At 45.1% G+C, this 24,217-nt stretch overlaps 1 protein-coding gene across 2 annotated transcripts in view; it reads left to right on the top strand.

The window, feature by feature from the left end:
* The first annotated feature begins 970 nt into the window (after positions 1-970).
* The window catches only part of LOC143765774 (serine/threonine-protein phosphatase 4 regulatory subunit 1-like), a 105,597-nt gene continuing 82,350 nt past the window's right edge, over positions 971-24,217 (top strand). The window contains exons 1-5 of one of the 2 annotated variants that reach the window (XM_077252799.1): positions 971-1,153; positions 7,774-7,818; positions 16,012-16,144; positions 16,970-17,076; positions 17,500-17,642. In XM_077252799.1, coding sequence (XP_077108914.1) covers positions 1,147-1,153; positions 7,774-7,818; positions 16,012-16,144; positions 16,970-17,076; positions 17,500-17,642 — 435 coding nt within the window. In that variant the 5' untranslated portion in view covers positions 971-1,146. The remainder of the gene's footprint in view (positions 1,154-7,773; positions 7,819-16,011; positions 16,145-16,969; positions 17,077-17,499; positions 17,643-24,217) is intronic. The other variant, XM_077252798.1, reaches the window with a different exon arrangement.

The following is a 24,217-nucleotide window of genomic DNA, read 5'->3' as shown; positions in this document are numbered from 1 at the left end:
AAGTGGGACCAACTTTTTACTATTGATGCTGCCTATGCAGCATCAATGGTAAAAAGATATAATGTCATCACAGGTCATTCTCGCAATGCATTACTGGGAACGTGAGCATCGAGAAGGCTGCGGGGGACGCCAGAAGATGAGAATATCAAGATTTTTTATTACTTTTAACATTATATCTTTTTACTATTGATGCTGCATAGGCAGCATCAATAGTAAAAAGAGAGAGGGCGAGAAAGAATTTCCGGACTAGAAATTCTTCCCTCGGGTCTGTTTTACCAGCACCTCGCATTGTTTTTGATCTGAGTGCATACCATTATTTTCTCTATAGAAATTCTTCCACGCATGCTCAGTTTCAAAAGACGGATTCCTGCTTTTGACACACGGCGACGGATCCTGCATCCATAGGCTTCCATTATAGCCAACGACGGACAGCGCTGGACTCGTTGCTGAATGATTTTCCGACGTGCAGAAAAAACGTTCCTCTGTGCATTGTCCCCGCACGACGGACTGCGATATTACCACGGATCCAGTGCACGACGGATGAAACGGAAGGCCATCACAATCCGTCGCTAATACGAGTCTATGAGAAATAAATGGATACAGCAGAAACATTTGCTGGATCCGTTTTTTTTACAAAACGACGGAAAAATAAAGACGGAAGTGGGAAAGAGGCCTTAAGCCAAAACATGGAGTAGGTGACGTGTTTCTATTATACTTTGCCTCTGATTGTCCCACTCCTGGTTTTGGCTTACACATACTGAGGTAAACTACTGACCAACTACTGTGTGCCCAGGGCCTAAAAGTTGGGATGTGCATGTTAAAAATGTTACCATTAGAACCAATTCACTGCAGAAAAAAAACGGTGCAATGATAAATAGCCACCACAGTATTCATCTCCAACTCTTGGGAGACTACAACCTCCAGCATTCCCTGTTACACTATTTAATTATAATGCTCTAGGTCTCACAGCACTGCCGTAAAGTGCGTCTATATCCCCACATAGAGCGGGGGCGCGCACGCCCCTAGATTCCTCTGTGTGCGCGTCCACCCGATGACGTCTCTGAGGCGCGCGCGCGCCGCTGGCTGCGGAGATGCTGAGTGCGAGCCTCGGGGGCGCGCTTCTGTCCTCCCGGCTCAGCCCTCAAGATGGCCGGTAAGTGTACGAGTCTGGGGCAGGGGGGCAGATGGGTCTGCACGGGGCATTACCGGGGATGGGAGGTGTCAGCCGGTGACGGCGTGCAGGAGGGGCGGCGCTATGTGCAGGCAGAGGCCAGTGTGCAGGCAGAGGCCAGTGTGCGGCGCCCTATCACTGCGGGAGCGTGCAGCCATTGTTATTGCTGCTGCTGGGTCCCGTAGTGTGCAGGTGTGTGCCCGGTGCGGCCACACAGAGGGCATTACCGGGCACCTGGCTAATGTGTGGGCCTATATATATATATATATGTGTGTATGTATATAATAAATATATATATCTATCCAGCTACTCCTCCCATCGTAGTGTCTATACTACTACCCCCATCATGGTGCAGGTACCAGGTTCCGTCACTTACTGGTTGTCATACGTGCACGGCAAATTTTTGCACTAAAAATTGCCATTGTACGAAGATTCCTAATTTTGGCCACGCCCCTCTGTACATCAGCGGTACAAAGCGACATTAAAGATGGCGGCCGTGGTTTCCGCCATTTTTCTGACCCTATGGCAGTAGTGAAACGGTTTTTCAAATATTTGTTTTTTTTTGTTGTTAATGTATCTTTTCCCCCTGAGAGCCATTACTCCTCCTATGTCTTTCTGCCCAGACCCCCTTATGTTGCTTGTTGTTTGCGGGGCCAGCTGTAGTTTTGAAGGACACCATTCATTTTACCACATACTGGAATGTAAATGGTGAAAAAATGCATCTGTCTTTTTTTGGGGAGTCAGGTCTTTCTCACCCGACATAACGATGCGACTTTCTGGGTCAGTACAGCGATCCTAGACTTGGCCATTATATACAGTTGTGCTCGTAAGTTTACATACCCTGGCAGAATTTTTGCTTTCTTGGCCTTTTTTCAAAGAATATGAATAATAACACCAAAACTTTTTCTCCGCTCATGGTTAGTGGTTGGGTGAAGCCATTTATTGTCAAACTGCTGTGTTTTCTCTTTTTAAATCATAATAACAACCCAAAACATCCAAATGACCCTGCCGGGGTGTGTAAACTTTTGAGCACAACTGTATATACGTATGTATATGTTTGTTTTCTTTTGTAGTTTTTATTTTAACTATTAAACGTTATTGACACATTTTGTGTTTCCGGAGACCCTTGTACTTTCTGGCTGGTGGAGCCGGCGAGCTCTTGTTTTGTGTAACAGCTGTGGACATTTTTATTGATACTATTGTGAGGTAGATAAAGTGTTTTGTTCATTTTTTATTGCATTTTTTTGGGGGAAAGGCGAGTCTGCTGATGGAAATTGGACAATTTTGGAGTCTGATTTTTCTATCTCCCAGTGTCTTGCTCTGCCCTTGTATAGACTATACATGATATCTAACCTATGTGATTTTTTTTTTTTGTTACGTCTTGTGTACATTTCCGCCCATCATACTCTGCTTTAGACAAGATCTAAAAGTTTTGCGGAGTATACTGTTGTCACATCACTACTCCTTGGTGCCTCCACCTTAGTATCTGCATGCTGTATGATGTGTTACAATCTGCAAATAAAAGGGGGGTTACCTGAGTTTACTTTTTTATTTATTTATTTTGTTATTAAGAACCAATTTATGGTTAAAAAATTCTGTTCATGTCCCAATTCACCTTCAGGATAGGAGGAAATGGGACAGTGGCCATGGATGTGCTCCATTCACACGTTAGACTCTGGAGCCCTCCGTTCTTCAGAACACAAGGGGGTCCCAGTGGTTGGACCTATAGGAATTGTATCACTTTTCCTGTGGATAAGAGAATCATTCGGCTGTTTCCTCCTCGGCGCAGATGAGTGTTCTCTGTGAGGCCGGGGTCACACATGTGAGTTTTACGGACGTAAGAGCGCAGAAACTACGTCCGTAAAACTCGCATAACATACGGCACAATTATTCTCAATGGGGCTGCTCCTATTAGCCGTATATTACGGTTCAGTATTATACGGCTTTCTACGGCCGTACAAAATCGCAGCATGCTGCGTTTGTCAGCGTATTGCGCAAAAAAATCGCCAATGAAAGTCTATGGGGGGCGAGAAAAATACGGATTCCACACGGACCAGCAGTGTGACTTGCGAGAAATACGCAGCGGTGTTAGTGAAAAGTCGGTAATTCAATTGCCGGCTTTTCATTTCTCCTGCACAAACCCGACAGGATATGAGACATGGTTTTCATACAGTAAACCATCTCATATCCCTTTTTTTTTGCATATTCCACACTACTAATGTTAGTAGTGTGTATGTGCAAAATTTCAGCGCTGTAGCTGCTAAAATAAAGGGTTAAATGGCGGAAAAAAATGGCGTGGGCTCCCGCGCAATTTTCTCCGCCAGAGCGGTAAAGCCAGTGACTGAGGGCAGATATTAATAGCCAGCCAGGAGAGGGTCCATGGTTATTGGCCCCCCCGTGGCTAAAAACATCTGCCCCCAGCCACCCCAGAAAAGGCACATCTGGAAGACGCGCCTATTCTGGCACTTGGCCACTCTCTTCCCACTCCCTGTAGCGGTGGGATATGGGGTAATGAAGGGTTAATGCCACCTTGCTATTGTAAGGTGACATTAAGCCAGATTAATAATGGAGAGGCGTCAGTTATGACACCTATCCATTATTAATCCAATTGTTTGAAAGGGTTAAAAAAAACACACACACACACACATGATTTAAAAGTATTTTAATGAAATAAACACAGCGGTTGTTGTAATAATTTATTGTTCTCTCAATCCATTTCCAGGCCCTCGCTTGGCAAAATAATAAACGCACAAGATACATACCTTCTGATGTCAGATCACGTCCAACGAGGTAATCCATCTGAAGGTGTTAATAATTTTACAGGCAGGAGCCCTGCTAATGCACTCGCTTGTGCCTGTAATTCCCCGGCAAATGAATGAAATGTAGGTCATTGACCTACATTTCCTTCAGTCACGGTGATGCGCCCCCTGGTGGATGTCCTCATATGACCTGGAGCGTGGGAAAAAGTTCCCAGGCTGCAGTTCATGAGAACATCCAGCAGGGGCGCATCACCGCGACTCAATGTAAGTATAGATCACTCTGCTTTCCTTTCAGCACCCGGGGATTACAGGCACGAGCGAGTGGTTTATCGCAGCTCCTGCCTGTAATATTAGTTAACCCCTTCAGATGGATTACCTCGTGGGACGTGATCGGACATCAGAAGGTATGTATCTTGTGCGTTTATTATTTTGCCAAGCGAGGGCCTGGAAATGGATTGAGAGAACAATAAATTATTAAAACAACCGCTGTGTTTATTTCATTAAAATACTTTTAAATCGTGTGTGTGTGTGTGTGTGTGTGTGTGTGTGTGTGTGTGTGTGTGTGTGTGTGTGTGTGTGTGTGTTTTTTAACCCTTTCAAACAATTGGATTAATAATGGATAGGTGTCATAATTGACGCCTCTCCATTATTAATCTGGCTTAATGTCACCTTACAATAGCAAGGTGGCATTAACCCTTCATTACCCCATATCCCACCGCTACAGGGAGTGGGAAGAGAGTGGCCAAGTGCCAGAATAGGCGCATCTTCCAGATGTGCCTTTTCTGGGGTGGCTGGGGGCAGATGTTTTTAGCCACGGGGGGGGGGGGGGCAATAACCATGGACCCTCTCCTGGCTATTAATATCTGCCCTCAGTCACTGGCTTTACCGCTCTGGCGGAGAAAATTGCGCGGGAGCCCACGCCAATTTTTTCCGACATTTAACCCTTTATTTCAGCAGCTACAGCGCTGAAATTTTGCACATACACACTACTAACATTACTAGTGTGGAATATGCAAAAAAAAAGGGGATATGAGATGGTTTACTGTATGTAAACCATGTCTCATATCCTGTCGGGTTTGTGCAGGAGAAATGAAAAGCCGGCAATTGAATTACCGGCTTTTCACATAGATCGCGCTGAATTAAATATAAATACAGAATATATATATGTGTCTCAATGATATATATATATATATATATACTGTATATATGTTTTCCCTAACATTTGAGCACATAAATCCATTAGATGTCGGTTTTGCAAGCCTGCGCGAAAATCTCGCAGTACGGATGCCATACGGATTACATACGGAGGATGCCATGCGCAAAATACGCTGAAACACCCTGACTATGGATCACTATTTTGGGAACATTTCTCCGTATTACGGCCGTAGTACGGACGTATAATACGTGGCGTATTGTCTTACGCCAAGTGTGACCCCAGCCTGAGAGTTGCAGCACAAATCATCCATCAGCTGCTTACCTCGCAGAACTAAAGGATCGGGCAGTTGGATCCCATCAGTCCAGTAGTTACCAGTCCTGATGCCCCCTGCTTTAGATGGCTGTCTGACCTCAGAAATGTGTAGCTTTGGATGACTGTTATCTAATGGGCATGGGGGCCTTAAAGGGAAGTCACCCCCAAAATGGAAGGTGAGCTAAGCCCACAGGCATCAGGGGCTTATCTACAGCATTCTGTAATGCTGTAGATAAGCCCCCAATGTAACCTGAAAGATGAGGAAAAAAAGGTTAGATTATACTCACCAGGGGCGGTCTCGCTGCGGTCTGATCCGGTGGGCATCGCGGTCAGGTCCGGGGTCTCCCATCTTCTTACGATGACGTTCTCTTCTTGTCTTCACGCTGCGGCTCCGGGTCAGGCTACTTTCACACTAGCGTCGGGAACAACCCGTCGCTGCGCGTCGGGCCGACGTTCCCGACGCTAGTGTGGTCTCCGCCGCACAACGGGGGCAGCGGATGCATATTTTCCACGCATCCGCTGCCCCATTGTGAGGTGCGGGGATGTGCGGGGAGGTGGGGGCGGAGTTCCGACTGCGCATGCGCAGTCGGAAAAAGCGGACCGTCGGGAGCAAAAAACGTTACATGTAGCGTTTTGTTTTCCCGACGGACCGCTACCATACGCCCAAACGCCGCCAAACGCATTCACCGTTTGGAAATGCGTCGCAAATGCGTCGCAAATGCGTCGCTAATGTTACTCTATGACGAAACAACGTATCCAGCAAAAACTTTTGCTGGATGCGGCGTTTCGCAAAAACGACGCATTTGCGACGTATTGCAGTTAACGCTAGTGTGAAAGTAGCCTCAGGCGTACTTTGTCTGCTCTGTTGAGGGAAAGGTCAGAGAGGCCCGGCGCCTGCGCACTGCAGTACTTTGCTCTGCCCTTAACAGGGCAGACAAAGTACGCCTGTGCCGGAGCCGCAGTGTCAAGACAAGAAGAGGACGTCATCGTAAGAAGATGGGAGGCCCTGGACCTGACTGCGTTTCATCGGGGGCTTATCTACAGCATTCCAGAATGCTGTAGATAAGCCCCTGTTGCCGGTGGGCTTAGCTCATCTTCCATTTTGGGGGTGACAGGTAAACTTTAAAGGTATTCAGTTGGAAAACCCTTTGAAACTAATTGACACTTGTGCCCATTATGCAGATCCGAGGAGTCTGGCACAATTGGGCAACCTCCCGGTTTTTACAGTCATGCCAATGCATGGCACATTGTACCCAGTATGGCTGGTGTCAGGCCTCTTCTCTATACGTGTAGTTATTGTATTCCCCAGCTTCATGTATTATTCGACAGGTGCTCTCACCAGGTGTCTCTATGCACATTAGTGGAAGAATTAAGATATCCTTTAACACACAATGTATATAAAGCTCCACACTATTCAGAAAAGCAAAATGTACTATATAGAAGTATGGTCACCACCGTACGGCTGTGTTCAGACTTTACGTTTTAGCTGCAGGTTTTTTTTCTGCAGACAAAACCTGCGCACTTGGCAGTAAAGAAGCTGCTTGCAATAAGAAGGTTTTTGTTGTCTCCTGTGCATGCTGATAAAGTTTAGTGCTCCCAAACAAATCATGATGTAATTTCCTTAGGTTTTCGCAGCAAAACTTGATACCTGCATTTTTTTGCTGTGTTTTTTGCACTTACCCATTACTTTCTATTGGTGAAAAAACGCTGAAAGAAGTGACATGCTGCAGATTGCAAAAACGCAGCAGTTTTACAAATCAGGAAAATAAAAAAAACAATGTGTGTGATTTCTGTTTGGGCAGATTTGCACAGCCCATCTGCCAGGTTGCCAGTGGCTTCATACACTATAGTGGAATAGGACAGCGCCAGTGTAATCTTGTTTTATACAGTGAGATTTCTGAAATATTGTGGCTTTTGCTTAAAACTTGCGGCACAAAAAAAAAACGGAGCAATAACGCAACGTGTGAACATAGCCTCTTCTTACTCCCCCATGCACATGAACAAACAGCTCGGCCGAGCGTTCATGTGCTCTCTATGGGGAGTGCAGAGTAAGTCTTCTGACTGCAAATATTAAGCACTTGAACTGGGTCTCATTTGTCAGGAGAGTTGGGCGGCCCCATGCACATTACATACATGATGCCTTTCCATCTGCCACAGAGTTTGTCGCCTTGTTTTTTGGCTGTACAGCTGTAAGGAGTCTGAAGTTCTTACAGTCTACAGAGCAGTGGTTTCCAGCTCCTGTGAACTACAACTCCCAGCATTAGGTTGTAGCTTCAGAGCAACTGGAGAGTCACAAGTTGGAGGCTGAATCGATTGTCACAGTTCTGGGCAGCTTTAACCTAGTTGTATTGACTTCCTGTTCTTCTTATTCTTAGGGATCCCACTGTATTTTGTGGACCTGCAAGACGACCTGGATGACTGTGAGTGTTCGCCGGCATCTGCACTTCCTCCTTCATGTGCGCTTCACTTCCTGTGTCCTTTGGCCCCATTACTTCATCATGCGCAGTGCGATCATCTCAGGACATGTCGCCAGGGTTAACTCTCAATGACGTCTTCTGTCTCCTGTAATACCACAGAACATCATCTGGGATGGGGCCTCATATTGGTAGGATTGGATCACCCCAAATCCTACTGACCTGCAGGTCCCTGAGCTCTGATAGCCACTGCAAAGAGTAGTCTCGGCTCTATGGTCAGCCTACTGATTTTAGTGGTATCATGTAATGCGTAGTTCACAGTGTGAAAAGGGTTTTATTCCAGAAACAGCACAACCCTTGTCTACAGGTTGTATCTGATATTGCAGTTCAACTTCAACTAGATCCGGACCAGGCCATTTTACCCCGTTCCTGAACAGGCACATTTTTGGGTCTTTTTCGTTTGAGTGGTTTTAACAGCTGTAAAATTGTTTTTTGTTCGTTTATTCCAATAATTTTTGCCTCTTTTGTCATGGCACATAAAGCCTAATTTTTGTGATTTTCATATTCTGTTTTTTAACCCCTTCATGACCCAGCCTATTTTGACCTTAATGACCTGGCCGTTTTTTGCAATTCTGACCAGTGTCCATTTATGAGGTAATAACTCAGGAACGCTTCAACGGATCCTAGCGGTTCTGAGATAACATTTCCCACATGTCTACTTTACATCAGCACAATTTTGGAAACAAAATTTTTTTATGCTAGGAAGTTATAAGGGTTAAAATTTGACCAGTGATTTCTCATTTTTACAACAAAATTTACAAAACCATTTTTTTAGGGACCACCTCACATTTGAAGTCAGTTTGAGGGTTCTATATGGCTGAAAATACCTAAAAGTGACATCATTCTAAAAACTGCACCCCTCAAGGTGCTCAAAACCACATTCAAGAAGTTTATTAACCCTTCAGGTGTTTCACAGCAGCAAAAGCAACATGGAAGGAAAAAATGAACATTTAACTTTTTAGTGACAAAAATGATCTTTTAGCAACAATTTTTTATTTTCCCAAGGGTAAAAGGAGAAACTGGACCACGAAAGTTGTTGTCCAATTTGTCCAGAGTACGCTGATACCTCATATATGGGGGTTAACCACTGTTTGGGGGCACGGCAGGGCTCGGAAGGGAAGGAGCGCCATTTGACTTTTTGAATGAAAAATTGGCTCCAATCTTTAGCGGACACCATGTCGCGTTTGGAGAGCCCCTGTGTGCCTAAACATTAGAGCTCCCCCACAAGTAACCCCATTTTGGAAACTAGAACCCCCCAAGGAACTTATCTAGATGCATAGTGAGCACTTTAAACCCCCAGGTGCTTCACAGAAGTTTATAACGCAGAGCCATGAAAATAAAAAATAATTTTTCTTTTCTCAAAAATGATCTTTTAGCCCACAATTTTTTATTTTCCCAAGGGTAACAGGAGAAATTTGACCCCAAAAGTTGTTGTCCAGTTTCTCCTGAGTACGCTGATACCCCATATGTGGGGGTAAACCACTGTTTGGGCACACGTCGGGGTTCGGAAGGGAAGTAGTGACGTTTTGAAATGCAGACTTTGATGGAATGCTCTGCTGGCGTCACGTTGCGTTTGCAGAGCCCCTGATATGCCTAAACAGTAGAAACTCCCCACAAGTGACCCCATTTTGGAAACTAGACCCCTAAAGGAACTTATCTAGATGTGTGGTGAGCACTTTGAACCCCCAAGTGCTTCACAGAAGTTTATAACGCAGAGCAGTGAAAATAAAAAATCATTTTTCTTTCCTCAAAAATAATATTTTAGCCCGCAATTTTTTATTTTCCCAAGGGTTACAGGAGAAATTGGACCCCAAAAGTTGTTGTCCAGTTTCTCCTGAGTACGCTGGTACCCCATATGTGGGGGTAAACCACTGTTTGCGCACACGTCGGGGCTCGGAAGGGAGAGAGCACCATTTGACTTTTTCAACGCAAGATTGGCTGGAATCAATGGTGGCGCCATGTCGCGTTTGGAGACCCCCTGATGTGCCTAAACAGTGGAAACCCCTCAATTCTAACTGAAACACTAACCCCAACACACCCCTAACCCTAATCACAACCCTAACCACAACCCTAACCCTAGCCTTAACCCTAATTCCAACCCTAACTCTAATTCCAACCCTAACCCTAAGGCTATGTGCCCACGTTGCGGTTTTGTGTGCGGATTTTTCCGCACCGTTTTTGAAAAATCTGCAGGTAAAATGCACTGCGCTTTACCTGCGGATTTCCAGTGTTTTTTGTGTGGATTTCACCTGCGGATTCCTATTATGGAGCAGGTGTAAAACGCTGCGGAATCTGCACAAAGAATTGAGATGCTGCGGAAAATACAACGCAGCGTTTCCGCGCTGTATTTTCTGCACCATGGGCAAAGCGGATTTGGTTTTCCATAGGTTTACATGGTACTGTAAACGTGATGGAAAACTGCTACGAATCCGCAGCGACCAATCCGCTGCGGATCCACAGCCAAATCCGCACCGTGTGCACATAGCCTAAGTGCAACCCTAGCCCTAAGTGCAACCCTAGCCCTAAGTGCAACCCTAGCCCTAAGTGCAACCCTAGCCCTAAGTGCAACCCTAGCCCTATCACAGCGATCAAAATGTACAGGGAACGAATCTGCCGGCCGGCAGATTCGGCAGGCGCACTGCGCATGCGCCCGCCATTTTCCAAAATGGCGGTGCCCATGCGAGAAGACCGAGGACACCGGGAGGGACACCGGGACTAGGTAAGTATGAGGGGGTGCGATCGGATAGCGGGGGGAGCAGAGAGGAGGACGGGGGAGGGTCGGAGGGGAGAGGAAGGCGCTTAGGACAGGACGGTGGGGTAGGGAACACTGACTTTCAACAGCCAATCGGAGCGATCGTAACCACAGGGGGGGGAGAAGCCACCCGGGCTGAAGTACCACTCCCCCTGTTCCTGTAGGTCGGGTGAAATTGGAGTTAACCCTTTCACCCGGCCTGCAGGAATGCTATCATTCTGTGACACAGCATATGCGTCACAGGTCGGATTGGCACCGACTTTCATGACGCATACGCTGTCACAGGTCGGGAAGGGGTTAAACGTTGTTTTGTTGCTATCAGGGAAGGTAGAATATAGATAAAAAATAACATACATGTTGTTCATGCTTTTGCATTTTTTTTTTATACATATATATTTTATGACCATGAGGAACCAGTCCAAACTACTTTAAATTGTGTTCTCCTTTTCATAGAAAGTATTTTTATACATTGAATGTATGTTACATTTCGACAGGGACTGGGCTAGAAACAGCAATTCGGACTGGCAGTAGCTTTCTTTTTTTAAAAATGTCCTTGCTTTTTTTTTTTTTATTTCACACATTATACTCCACCATAAAGTTATAGAAGAAATTTGGGGGGTGGCATTTAAGCAATTAAGTACATTTTTCCATTGTTAATTTCCCCGATAACTGGAGCTGGTATAATGTGCCCCATTTACAGGGCAAATTCAGCTTCCTGCTTGAAAAGCAGCATTGGTCTAATTCTGCTTTGGCCCAGAAGCTCCTGGCACCCGGCGATCACATGATTGCTGAGTCCTGAGGGGGAAGCACTGTCAGTTCTTTCTATACTGTATACATAATACTCGTTCAGCACTCTTTCAGCGCTCTAAACAGCAGTCAGTGGCAGAGATGGTGATGAACTATCTCTGCCTTAACAATGGGAAGTCCAGTTGTGTCTGACAGACAGCTGCTGCTGCTGCAAGTAGTTAAAGACACAAAAATGATTTATTTTTTAAGAAAGCCAATTTTTTTTCTAATTTTGGACACTTTGCTGGCTATATCCACTGTCAATAGCAGCTGAATAGGGGAAGTGGTTGCCTAAAGTAGACAACTCCATTTTAAGGCCGGGATCACACATGCGAGAAATACGTCCGAGTCTCGCATGGTAATACCCGGCATTGCCTCCATCACTCAGGAGCGGAGAGTGCGGCCGCATAGCAATACATGCGGCCACAAGCTCCGCTCCAGAGAGACGGCGGCAATGCCGGGTATTACCATGCGAGACTCGGACGTATTTCTCGCATGTGTGATCCCGGCCTAAGGGTAGTTTCAGTTTGTGCACCAAGTTAACCTTTGATTGTATATTATGAAATATGCTTGTCTTTTGGGAATCTGATGGCAGCCTATGTGTACTGCACAATAAGATGAATGCTTGTAAACTCGTTCTAGTTAATTGGTCAATGCCAAGAACCAAGTTCTGTTATCAGATCACTCGGCACAATAGGCTAACTACTGTTATCCGGTCACGTTTGCAGTAGGGGCGCAATTCAAACCGCGAACTTATATGAGGTAATTTTTATGCACGCATAAGCCCCCCTATACACTTTAAATAGCTGTTGGATCAGTAGCCAACTCGTCCCCTCACTTCCTTACACACGAGCGCTCGCTCTGCCAAGCACTAGTGTGTTCTCTATGAGGGAGCCACTGCCAGAAATTTTGGGTGGTGGCTTTTCTCCGTGCTGGACAATCCTTACCAAATCCCTGACAGTCATCCATTGTGACCCCTAATACACATTGGACTAAAATTGTCAGGTTTGGCAAGCATTAGTTAATGGGAGCCTTAGGCCATGTGCACACGTTCAGTATTTTTCACATTTTTTCGCTATAAAAACGTGATAAAAATGCGAAAAAAACGCTTACATATGCCTCCCATTATTTTCAGTGTATTCCACATATCTTGTGCAAATGTTGCATTTTTTTCCGTGAAAAAATCGCATCGCGGAAAAAAAAGCAACATGTTCATTAAATTTGCGGAATTGCGGGGATTCCGCACAACTAGGAATGCATTGATTTGCTTACTTTCCGCATGTGGCTATGCCCACCATGCGGGAAGTAAGCAGATCATGTGCGGTTGGTACCCAGGGTGGAGGAGAGGAGACTCATTTTTTAATTTTTTATTATTTTTAACATTCTATCTTTTACTATTGATGCTGCATAGGCTGCATCTATAGTAAAAAGTTGGTCACACTTGTCAAACGCTATGTTTGACAAGTGTGGCCAACCTGTCAATCAGTTTTCCAAGCGATGCTACAGATCGCTTGGAAAACTTTAGCATTCTGCAAGCTAATTACGCTTGCAAAATGCTAAAAAAAAAAACCGCGAAAAAAACGCAAAAAGAAACATGCGGATTTCTTGCAGAAAATTTCCGGTTTTCTTCAGGAAATTTCTGCAAGAAATCCTGACGTGTGCACATACCCTAAGACCTACAAGAATGGTCAACCTTCAGACATAAGCTTCCAATAGTTGGAATTGTAAATAGGATTTCCAGCAAGTGACTGATGATGCTATTGGGTTGTGTACTTTGAGTCATGGTAGTGTTTGTGTTTTTGGGGTATTGCCTAATTAGCGGACAAGGCTACAGACTGAAAAAATTCTGTAGAATGTAGTTCTGTAGATTTTAGTAACACTACATACCCAGACGCCTCTCACTAAAGTCATAGTTTCCGGGTTTGCTAGTTAACCCTTGCAGTCAATGCCCCAATCTGCCTTGTAATGGGTTATTTATTAACATCGGTCCACACTCAGGATGATGCATCCATGAGCCAGGAGAACCTAAGGCACAATCCTCTCCTAATCGCTTGCATAGTTAGGTGGTGAATTTCTTCTTTGCCTCTAGGAAACTTTTCAGCATTCTTGGTGGAACGCAGCTTCCTCCTTCTGCTATGGCATGCAGCGCTGTGTTATTATACCTTGCAGCCATTTCACTTCTAGTCACACCACTCTTTAGGTTTTCAGGTTAATCATTTGTCAGGAGTGCCATAAACCTGGCCTTCGTAGAATAGATTGTCTACATACACAGAGAGAAAGGGGATCAGAACTGTCTGAATTGAGAAGATGCAGAAATTTGGGGGTGAGGACATCATGGATCTAGAAAGTTAAGCTACACCATACACAATGGTGATGGAGGTGGTTTAAGGTGAAACTCCATCCCAGGGCCAGATAAAAGGAACCAGACAGTTCTCCAGTCACATATACTTTAGTAAATATCTGTGTTTCCCATGAAAAAGCAATTCTAGAGCATTTGTTTCGTATTAATCTTTCTTGTGCTGTTCCTCTGCTATTTCTCCCGGAACGATGTGACTACATTGACAACTGGAAAGTCTCCATTCCCCTTCTCAAAGGGATGTTGCCCCTTCACATTGTGATACTAGCAGCACAGATTGGACAACGTTGAAAGGTACAGACATCACCCCCCTTCTGGTAACAAATAAATGTCAAGTTTTCATGAATTTCTAGGAGGCTTGACAGAGGAATGGTACCGAGAAGAGTTACAAGAAAAGATGCTCCAGACTTGTTAGTGTCACAGCTCCCAGGTAATACTGCTGTGGGAAACGCTACACAGCAGCAAGGGAGCTGAGCAAAGAGCCGGGTTACCAACCAGGTACAAACAGGACCTGATCCATGTGACAGAGTAGGAGGTGATCGGGGATGGAGCCAGACGCCGGGGAACAGAGAAAGGATAAACACAAGAGAGTAGTAAAACAAGTTAAGATTGGAGCCAGGGGATCACGAAGTACCAAAGGGGTGAGACAGGGCATTTTCAGAAGTGAAGCCAGAGGTCAGAAATCCAGAAGAACAAGCAAACAGAGTAACGCTCGGAGATCAAGGAAAACACTTGCAAACTGGGCACACACTCCAGGGGTCAGGCACACAGACTAGAACAGAAAGTGTAGCTGACAGCGAATCCTAGTCTGGAGTGAATATAAATACCCCTCCCAGATCGAAAGGGAGGCCAGTAAAATTAACCCTGTGAGAACAGGACATTAACCATGTCCTAACCATGACAGATTATGGGGAATACAATGATCTAAAATGCACAAGTCAGGAGAGGTCACGGGTCTAGTTTAAAGGGAGTTGCATCTTATATGCGTCTTAACAAGAGAGTGTTTACATGATACATGATTAGGGGTAAGACCGTTTTGTGGGGGGGCAGGAAAATATCTGATCATGGGCCCCATAAGAAGCTCTGACTCTCTGTACAGCACTTTCTTCTTCTTGGTTTTTTGACAGCGAGGATCACCTGGCTGGTGGGAACCATCACATTTCAATAATTATTATGACCCCGGGTGCTACTAATTTTTTTTTTTTTTTTTTAAAGGTACACCCTCAGTGTACCTCTTCCCTGATGAGTGAGGGGCAGGGTCCAGACATTGCTGCCACTTGCTTTATCTGGGTGTCTTACACTTGCCCTGTGTTTTCATTTTCTGCATTATTCCTTTATGGGAGAGATCGGAATCCAACTCTGCTTATTATGTGCTGCTCTGTTTGCTTATTTGTCATGCGATTGGCTAAAAAATGACCGGTATTTGTAGTCTTTCCAAAATGTGCACAGTAATCCTGCATTCACACATCCATGTCTGAGTACAGACCGTGATTGACGGGCCTACCGTGAGACTCTTGAACCGAGCTCGACAGCCTGATAGGCAACCGGTTCCTGAATCGTGGATCCGTGTGGACTCAGATCCTCCACACGGATGTGTACCCTTAATTACAGGAGACTACCCTCGCACTGCCTAGACTGGAGGAGCTGTACACCATTCCTGGACAAAGCGGTGACTGGTCTTGCTTATTATATCAAGCTCATTATACGTATGCCAAGTTATACAAACAGCGCTGGAACATAGAGTCCCATCAGTTACGCCTGTGGCCTCGACATGTGACCTGATGGGCTATTCCTCAGACTGCAGCCTTGACGAGATCCACGGCAATTCGGAGCTTATAGAGCAGATGCCTGCACCATGGGTAATCGGTAGACACACTGTAAAGGGCAATCTAGAAGCCAAGAGAAATCTTCTGTCTGCCAAGGCTTAATACTCCTTGAGATGGAATTAAAATTCTGCTCACACTTGAGGTTAGAAGAGATTAGTGCCCTCCTCTCTGAACCTGCAGAGCATCACTGAGCATCTCAGCAGATCGCTATCTCCAGGCTGGAAGCAAATTAGCTTAGCGAGGACTCTACCATCTAATGCCATTTATTATTCTGTAACCTAAGCATACAGCGAGACGCTCCGTATATATCTGTGGATACATGAAACGTGCCAGCTGACTCACAGGCTCTCACATAACACCTGTCTGGGTTTGCTCCTCTGGAAATGGGGAGATAATGTGTCTTTTCTTTATCGCCACAGTTGGCTTTGAGGATTATGGACCAGACTGTGAAAGCATGAGGATAAGCGCTTTTCTAGACATTCCAGGACAGGACAACCTGACACCTCTTGCACGCCTGGAAAAATATGCCTTTAGCGATAACATATTTAACAGGTAAATGTGTACATGATTAAAAATATGTGCATATTCAATTCAGTCAAATAGATAGAATCACCTGGACTTCTGTACATTAGGAGAGTGCCCTGATGTGCTCCAGATTTGTGCACCCATCAAGTGTACTGCATGTATGAGCATATACAATGTCTTGCTTCACTAACCTGTTTTTAATTGACCATCTGGGTTTGCAGATGGCATCTACAACAATTGCAGTTTCGACCAAAAATATAATGATCTCTTAAATTTGAACACTTGGAGCCATAAGGGTCCATTTTGATTTTTAAAGGAGCTGCAGCCCTGTTGTATAGATGTTGATTTGAAACATATTTTCTGCCTGCAGCCACCACTAGAGGGAGCATGGGAGCTTACTGCAGACTGTGATGTCTTTCAGTCCAGTGTATGCCGTACGCTCCTGTGCTCCCTCTAGTGGCTGCTTCAGGTAACCAGATCATTTTCTATAAACAGGATTTTAGCATTTTCACTCTTTAATAGAGTAGATTATGACAATCAGATACGATAGCCTTACTCTACCATGTCCATTCAGCTCTGGAGAGGAGTCATGTCATTTCTATAGAGGGACAGAAACAAATAGTTATTTTGCCATTGGATGGATATGGGATCATGGAGGTTAAAATCCAACCATGGTCTCTTGTATGTCAGAGAAGTCGTAGTTTAGCCACAGGTTGCCGATCAATGGCCTATAGAATATAGTGTGCACTCTCAGCCGTGACTAACAGAGCGGTGCTAGAAGAAAGCCATATCGTATGTTTGTGTGCTACATGTATAATCCGTGTAATCCTGTCATCGACTCTTTCCTTACAGACAGATCATTGCACGTGGATTGCTGGACGTGCTGAGAGATTTTAGCAGCACCGAAGATGATTTTCTGACTGTCATGGAGATAGTTGTACGCCTCTCAGAGGATGCAGGTCAGTTCACCTGTCTTCTCTCAGTACTGGAATAGAAAGTTTACTATAAGTCTTATCATGAGACTGAAAAGATACATAAAATTAAAAGGCATATCTGGCACCGCTCACTTCCACATCAGTAGGTGAGCGGCGCTGAGGACGCTGCATTGGCAGATACCCTCCGGAGTGCATGTTCAATATCTGCCAACCATACAAGTACCCTGGGAGGAATCTGCCAGCACAACATCATCAGTCATCTCTGGTTGTGGAAGTGAGCAGCACTGGGCAACCCCTTTAAGCTTGGAAAATATGTCAGGATATCTATATTCTTGTTGTTGCGTGGTTCTATGTTTGGTCATAAAAGGTTTTTTTTGGAAAACTGCAGTAGCTTTACCACTCCTGGATTAGACTGTAGCACTTTCTGTGTTTCTACTCTCCTTTCAGAACCTACAGTACGGACTGAGCTCATGGAGCAGATCCCTCAGATCACCATCTTTCTCCAGGAGAGCCGGCCACAATTTCCCAGAGCTTTCTCTGAATACCTGCTTCCCATTCTCTTGCGCTATCTCACTGATCCCAACAACCAGGTGAGTTGCAGGCACAGCATTGGCTGGAGTTATATCTTCGCCTGTATCTTCTACATGATAATGAAAGGGATTCATTGGCCAAGTGTCTCCTGATCTGAGCTGAAACCCTATGGGGAATTCTGAGGAGACAGTTGATCATCACTTTTCATCCAGCATACAGGCTCTAAAAGAGGTTGTTCTTTAAGAATGTAAAAAGATAGATGTTACAATATGTCACCAACTTGTTCATTCCATGCCTTGAAGACTTGGTGCTGTCCTCAAAAATCATGGAGGTCATGCAAATACTAGATGTAGTAGTTTTTGATGAAGGATGTATTCATTTTTGCATCAACTAATTTGAATAGAACTGAAGAGTTTGTAATGAGTTATATTATTAACCCCTTCATGACCTTGCCGTTTTTTGCAATTCTGACCAGTGTCCCTTTATGAGGTAATAACTCAGGAACGCTTCAACGGATCCTAGCGATTCTGAGACTGTTTTTTCGTGACATATTGGGCTTCATGTTAGTGGTAAATTTAGGTCGATAATTTCTGAGTTTATTTGTGAAAAAAACGGAAATTTGGCAAAAATTTTGAAAATTTCGCAATTTTCACATTTTGAATTTTTATTCTGTTAAACCAGAGAGTTATGTGACACAAAATAGTTAATAAATAACATTTCCCACATGTCTACTTTACATCAGCACAATTTTGGAAACTAATTTTTTTTTTGCTAGGAAGTTATAAGGGTTAAAATTTGACCAGTGATTTCTCATTTTTACAACAAAATTTACAAAACCATTTTTTTTAGGGATCACCTCACATTTGAAGTCAGTTTGAGGGTTCTATATGGCTGAAAATACCCAAAAGTGACACCATTCTAAAAACTGCACCCCTCAAGGTGCTCAAAACCACATTCAAGAAGTTTATTAACCCTTCAGGTGTTTCACAGCAGCAGAAGCAACATGGAAGTAAAAAATGAACATTTAACTTTTTAGTCACAAAAATGATATTTTAGCGAAAAATTTTTTATTTTCCCAAGGGTAAAAGGAGAAACTGGACCACGGACGTTGTTGTCCAATTTGTCCTGAGTACGCTGATACCTCATATGTGGGGGTAAACCACTGTTTGGGCGCACGGCAGGGCTCGGAAGGGAAGGAGCGCCATTTGACTTTTTCAATGAAAAATTGGCTCCAATCTTTAGCGGACACCATGTCGCGTTTGGAGAGCCCCCGTGTGCCTAAACATTGGAGCTCCCCCACAAGTGACCCCATTTTGGAAACTAGACCCCCCAAGGAACTTATCTAGAAGCATAGTGAGCACTTTAAACCCCCAGGTGCTTCACAAATTGATCCGTAAAAATGAAAAAGTACTTTTTTTTCACGAAAAAATTATTTTAGCCTCAATTTTTTCATTTTCACATGGGCAACAGGATAAAATGGATCCTAAATTTTGTTGGGCAATTTCTCCTGAGTACACCAATACCTCACATGTGGGGGTAAACCACTGTTTGGGCACATGGTAAGGCTCGGAAGGGAAGGAGCGCCATTTGACTTTTTGAATGAAAAATTATCTCCATCGTTAGCGGACACCATGTCGCGTTTGGAAAGCCCCTGTGTGCCTAAACATTGGAGCTCCTCCACAAGTGACCCCATTTTGGAAAGTAGACCCCCCAAGGAACTCATCTAGAGGCATAGTGAGCACTTTAAACCCCCAGGTGCTTCACAAATTGATCTGCAAAAATGAAAAAGTACTTTTTTTTCACACAAAATTTCTTTTAGCCTCAATTCTTTCATTTTCACATGGGCAACAGGATAAAATGGATCCTAAAATTTGTTGGGCAATTTCTCCTGAGTATGCCGATACCTCATATGTGGGGGTAAACCACTGTTTGGGTGCACGGCAAGGCTCGGAAGGGGAGGCGTGCCATTTGACTTTTTGAATGGAAAATTAGCTCCAATCGTTAGCGGACACCATGTCGCGTTTGGAGAGCCCCTGTGTGCCTAAACATTGGAGCTCCCCTACAAGTGACCCCATTTTGGAAACTAGACCCCCCAAGGAACTTATCTAGATGCATAGTAAACACTTATAACCCCCAGGTGCTTCACAGAAGTTTATAACGCAGAGCCGTGAAAATAAAAAAATAATTTTTCTTTCCTCAAAAATGATTTTTAGCCCAGAATTTTTTATTTTCCCAAGGGTAATAGGAGAAATTGGACCCCAAATGTTGTTGTCCAGTTTGTCCTGACTACGATGATACCCCATATGTGGGGGTAAACCACTGTTTGGGCGCACGGCAGGGCTCGGAAGGGAAGGCACGCCATTTGGCTTTTTGAATGGAAAATTAGCTCCAATCATTAGCGGACACCATGTCGCGTTTGGAGAGCCCCTGTGTGCCTAAACATTGGAGCTCCCACACAAGTGGCCCCATTTTGGAAACTAGACCTCCCAAGGAACTAATCTAGATGTGTGGTGAGCACTTTGAACCCCCAAGTGCTTCACAGAAGTTTATAACGCAGAGCCATGAAAATAAAAAATAATTTTTCTTTTCTCAAAAATGATTTTTTAGCCCACAATTTTTTATTTTCCCAATGGTAATAGGAGAAATTGGACCCCAAAAGTTGTTTTCCAGTTTCTCCTGAGTACGATGATACCCCATATGTGGGGGTAAACCACTGTTTGGGCACACGTCGGGGTTCGGAAGGGAAGTAGTGACGTTTTGAAATGCAGACTTTGATGGAATGCTCTGCGGGCATCAGGTTGCGTTTGCAGAGCCCCTGATGTGCCTAAACAGTAGGAACTCCCCACAATTGACCCCATTTTGGAAACTAGACCCCCAAGGGAACTTATCTAGATGTGTAGTGAGCACTTTGAACCCCCAAGTGCTTCACAGAAGTTTATAACGCAGAGCCGTGAAAATAAAAAATGTGTTTCCTTTCCTCAAAAATATTTTTTTAGCCCAGAATTTTTTTATTTTTGCAAGAGTAACAGGAGAAATTGGACCCCAAAAGTTGTTGTCTAGTTTCTCCTGAGTACGCTGATACCCCATATGTGGGGGTAAACCACTGTTTTGGCACACGTCGGGGTTCGGAAGGGAAGTAGTGACGTTTTGAAATGCAGACTTTGATGGAATGCTCTGCGGGCATCAGGTTGCGTTTGCAGAGCCCCTGATGTGCCTAAACAGTAGGAACTCCCCACAAGTGACTCCATTTTGGAAACTAGACCCCCAAGGGAACTTATCTAGATGTGTGGTGAGCACTTTGAACCCCCAAGTGCTTCACAGAAGTTTATAACGCAGAGCCGTGAAAATAATAAATGTGTTTCCTTTCCTCAAAAATATTTTTTTAGCCCAGAATTTTTTATTTTTGCAAGAGTAACAGGAGAAATTGGACCCCAAAAGTTGTTGTCCAGTTTCTCCTGAGTACGCTGATACCCCATATGTGGGGGTAAACCACTGTTTGGGTACATGCCGGGGCTCGGAAGGGAAGTAGTGACGTTTTGGAATGCAGACTTTGATGGAATGGTCTGCGGGCATCATGTTACGTTTGCAGAGCCCCTGATATGCCTAAACAGTAGAAACCCCCCACAAGTGACCCCATTTTGGAAACTAGACCCCCCAAGGAACTTATCTAGATGTGTGGTGAGCACGTTCAACCCCCAAGTGCTTCACAGAAGTTTACAACACAGAGCCGTGAAAATAAAAAATCATTTTTCTTTCCTCAAAAAAGATGTTTTAGCAAGCAATTTTTTATTTTCACAAGGGTAACAGGAGAATTTGGACCCCAATATTTGTTGCCCAGTTTGTTGTGAGTACGCTGATACCCCATATGTGGGGGTAAACCACTGTTTGGGCACACGTCAGGGCTCGGAAGGGAAGTAGTGACATTTGAAATGCAGACTTTGATGGAATGGTCTGCGGGCGTCACATTGCATTTGCAGAGCCCCTGATGTGCCTAAACAGTAGAAACACCCCACAAGTGACCCCATTTTGGAAACTAGACCCCCGAAGGAACTTATCTAGATGTGTGGTGAGCACTTTCAACCCCCAAGTGCTTCACAGAAGTTTATAACGCAGAGCCGTGAAAATAAAAAATAATTGTTCTTTCCTCAAAAATTATGTTTTAGCAAGTAATTTTTTATTTTTGCAAGGGTAACAGGAGAAATTGGACCCCAACAGTTGTTGCCCAGTTTGTCCTGAGTACGCTGGTACCCCAAATGTGGGGGTAAACCACTGTTTGGGCGCACGTCGGGGCTTGGAAGGGCGGGAGCACCATTTGACTTTTTGAACGCAAGATTGGCTGGAATCAATGGTGGCGCCATGTTGCGTTTGGAGACCCCTGATGTGCCTAAAACAGTGGAAACCGCTCAATTCTAACTTCAACACTAACCCCAACACACCCCTAATCCTAATCCCAACTGTAGCCATAACCCTAATCACAACCCTAACCCCAACACACCCCTAACCACAACCCTAACCGCAACACAACCGTAACCCTAATTCCAACCCTAATCCTAACCCTAATCCCAACCGTAACCCTAATCCCAACCCTAACCACAACTGTAACCCCAACACACCCCTAACCCTATCCGTAACCCTAACCACAAGCCTATTCTTAACCCTATTTCCAACCCTAGCCCTAATTCCAACCCTAACCCTAAGGGTATGTGCCCACGTTGCGGATTCGTGTGAGATTTTTCCGCACGATTTTTGAAAAATCTGCAGGTAAAAGGCACTGCGTTTTGCCTGCGGATTTACAGCAGATTTCCAGTGTTTATTTGTGCGGATTTCACCTGCGGATTCCTATTGAGGAACAGGTGTAAACCGCTGCGGAATCCGCACAAAGAATTGACATGCTGCGGAAAATACAATGCAGCGTTTCTGCACGGAATTTTCCGCACCATGGGCACAGCAGATTTGGTTTTCCTTAGGTGTACATGGTACTGTAAACCTGATGGAAAACTGCTTCGAATTCGCAGCGGCCAATCCGCTGCGGATCCGCGGCCAATCCGCTGCCAATCCGCTGCGGATCCGCGGCCAATCCGCTGCCAATCCGCTGCGGATCCGCGGCCAATCCTCTGCCAATCCGCTGCAGATCCGCGGCCAATCCGCTGCGGATCCGCGGCCAATCCGCTGCAGATCCGCGGCCAATCTGCTGCGGATCCGCTGCCGATCCGCTGCGGATCCGCGGCCGATCCGCTGTCAATCCGCTGCAGATCCGCGGCCAATCCGCTGCGGATCCCCTGCGGATCCGCGGCCGATCCGCTGCGGATCCGCTGCGATCCGCGGCCGATCCGCTGCGGATCCGCGGCCGATCCGCGGCCGATCCGCTGCGGATCCGCGGCCGATCCGCTCTGTGTGCACATGCCATAACCCTACCCCTAACCCTAACCCTACCCGTAACCCTAACCCTACCCCTAACCCTACCCCTAGTTCTAACCCTAACCCTAGTGGTAAAAGAAAAAAAAATATTTTCTTTATTTTATTATTGTCCCTACCTATGGGGGTGATAAAGGGGGGGGTTTATTTATTATTTTTTTATTTTGATCGCTGTGGTAGAACCTACCACAGCGATCAAAATGTACCTGTAACGAATCTGCCAGCCTGCAGATTCGGCGGGCGTACTGAGCATGTGCCCGCCATTTTCCAAGATGGCGGCGCCCAGCGAGGACACGGCCGGACACCGGGAGGCTCGGTAAGTATGAGGGGGTGGGGGGGGGTGGATTGGAGCACAGGGGGGGGGATCGGAGGACGGGGGGAGCCGACAGGAGCACGGGGGAGCGGACAGGAGCACGGGGGAGCGAACAGGGGGACGGAGGGGGGTACCTGACAGAACGGACGACTGGGGAGGAGATCGGGGGCGGTGGGGGGGGCCAGTACATGATTTCCAGCCATGGCAGATGCTATTGCAGCATCGGCCATGGCTGGATTGCAATATTTCACCATTTTCATAGGTGAAATATTGCAAATTGCTCTGATTGGCTGTTGCACTTTCAACAGCCAATCAGAGCGATCGTAGCCACGTGGGGGCAAAGCCACCCCCCCTAGGCTGAAGTACAACTCCCCCTCTCCCTGCAGATCGGGTAAAATAGGAATTAACCCTTTCACCCGATCTGCAGGGATGCGATCATTCCATGACGCCGCATAGGCGTCATGGGTCGGGAAGGGGTTAACCTTTCATGTTATGGGTTAAAAAATGGGATAATTTGTGTCAAAATTTTGGATATTGTTGATGTGTTCAATGATATTGATTAAAATCTTACTTTTCAAGGGCATGAACTCATTGTTGCTGAGCATTGTATATTTCTGAGGATTTAAATCAAAAAGCGTATGTGTGATAAATATTTTTTTTATTTTCTTTTTACATTCTTCTTTAAATCTCCGGAATAACGATTACATGTTTGAAAGTAAACCGCACAATCCAGATGATGTCAGGCCCTTAGTGTCTTATGATACAATCACATGATCCTATAATCCATGGCGTTCCAATCTCAATCATGCCTGGGGCCATGGATGATGTAGGGATATGAATGTACTATGTGACTTTTAGGGGCAATGTTGTTAACAGTATGGGGAAGCTGAATTTGTGAACATTTCA

The sequence above is a fragment of the Ranitomeya variabilis genome, chromosome 4, assembly GCF_051348905.1.
Source record: "Ranitomeya variabilis isolate aRanVar5 chromosome 4, aRanVar5.hap1, whole genome shotgun sequence".
NCBI lineage: Eukaryota > Metazoa > Chordata > Amphibia > Anura > Dendrobatidae > Ranitomeya > Ranitomeya variabilis.
Note: the sequence above shows the minus strand (reverse complement) of the source record. Positions and strands in the feature narration are given on the sequence as shown.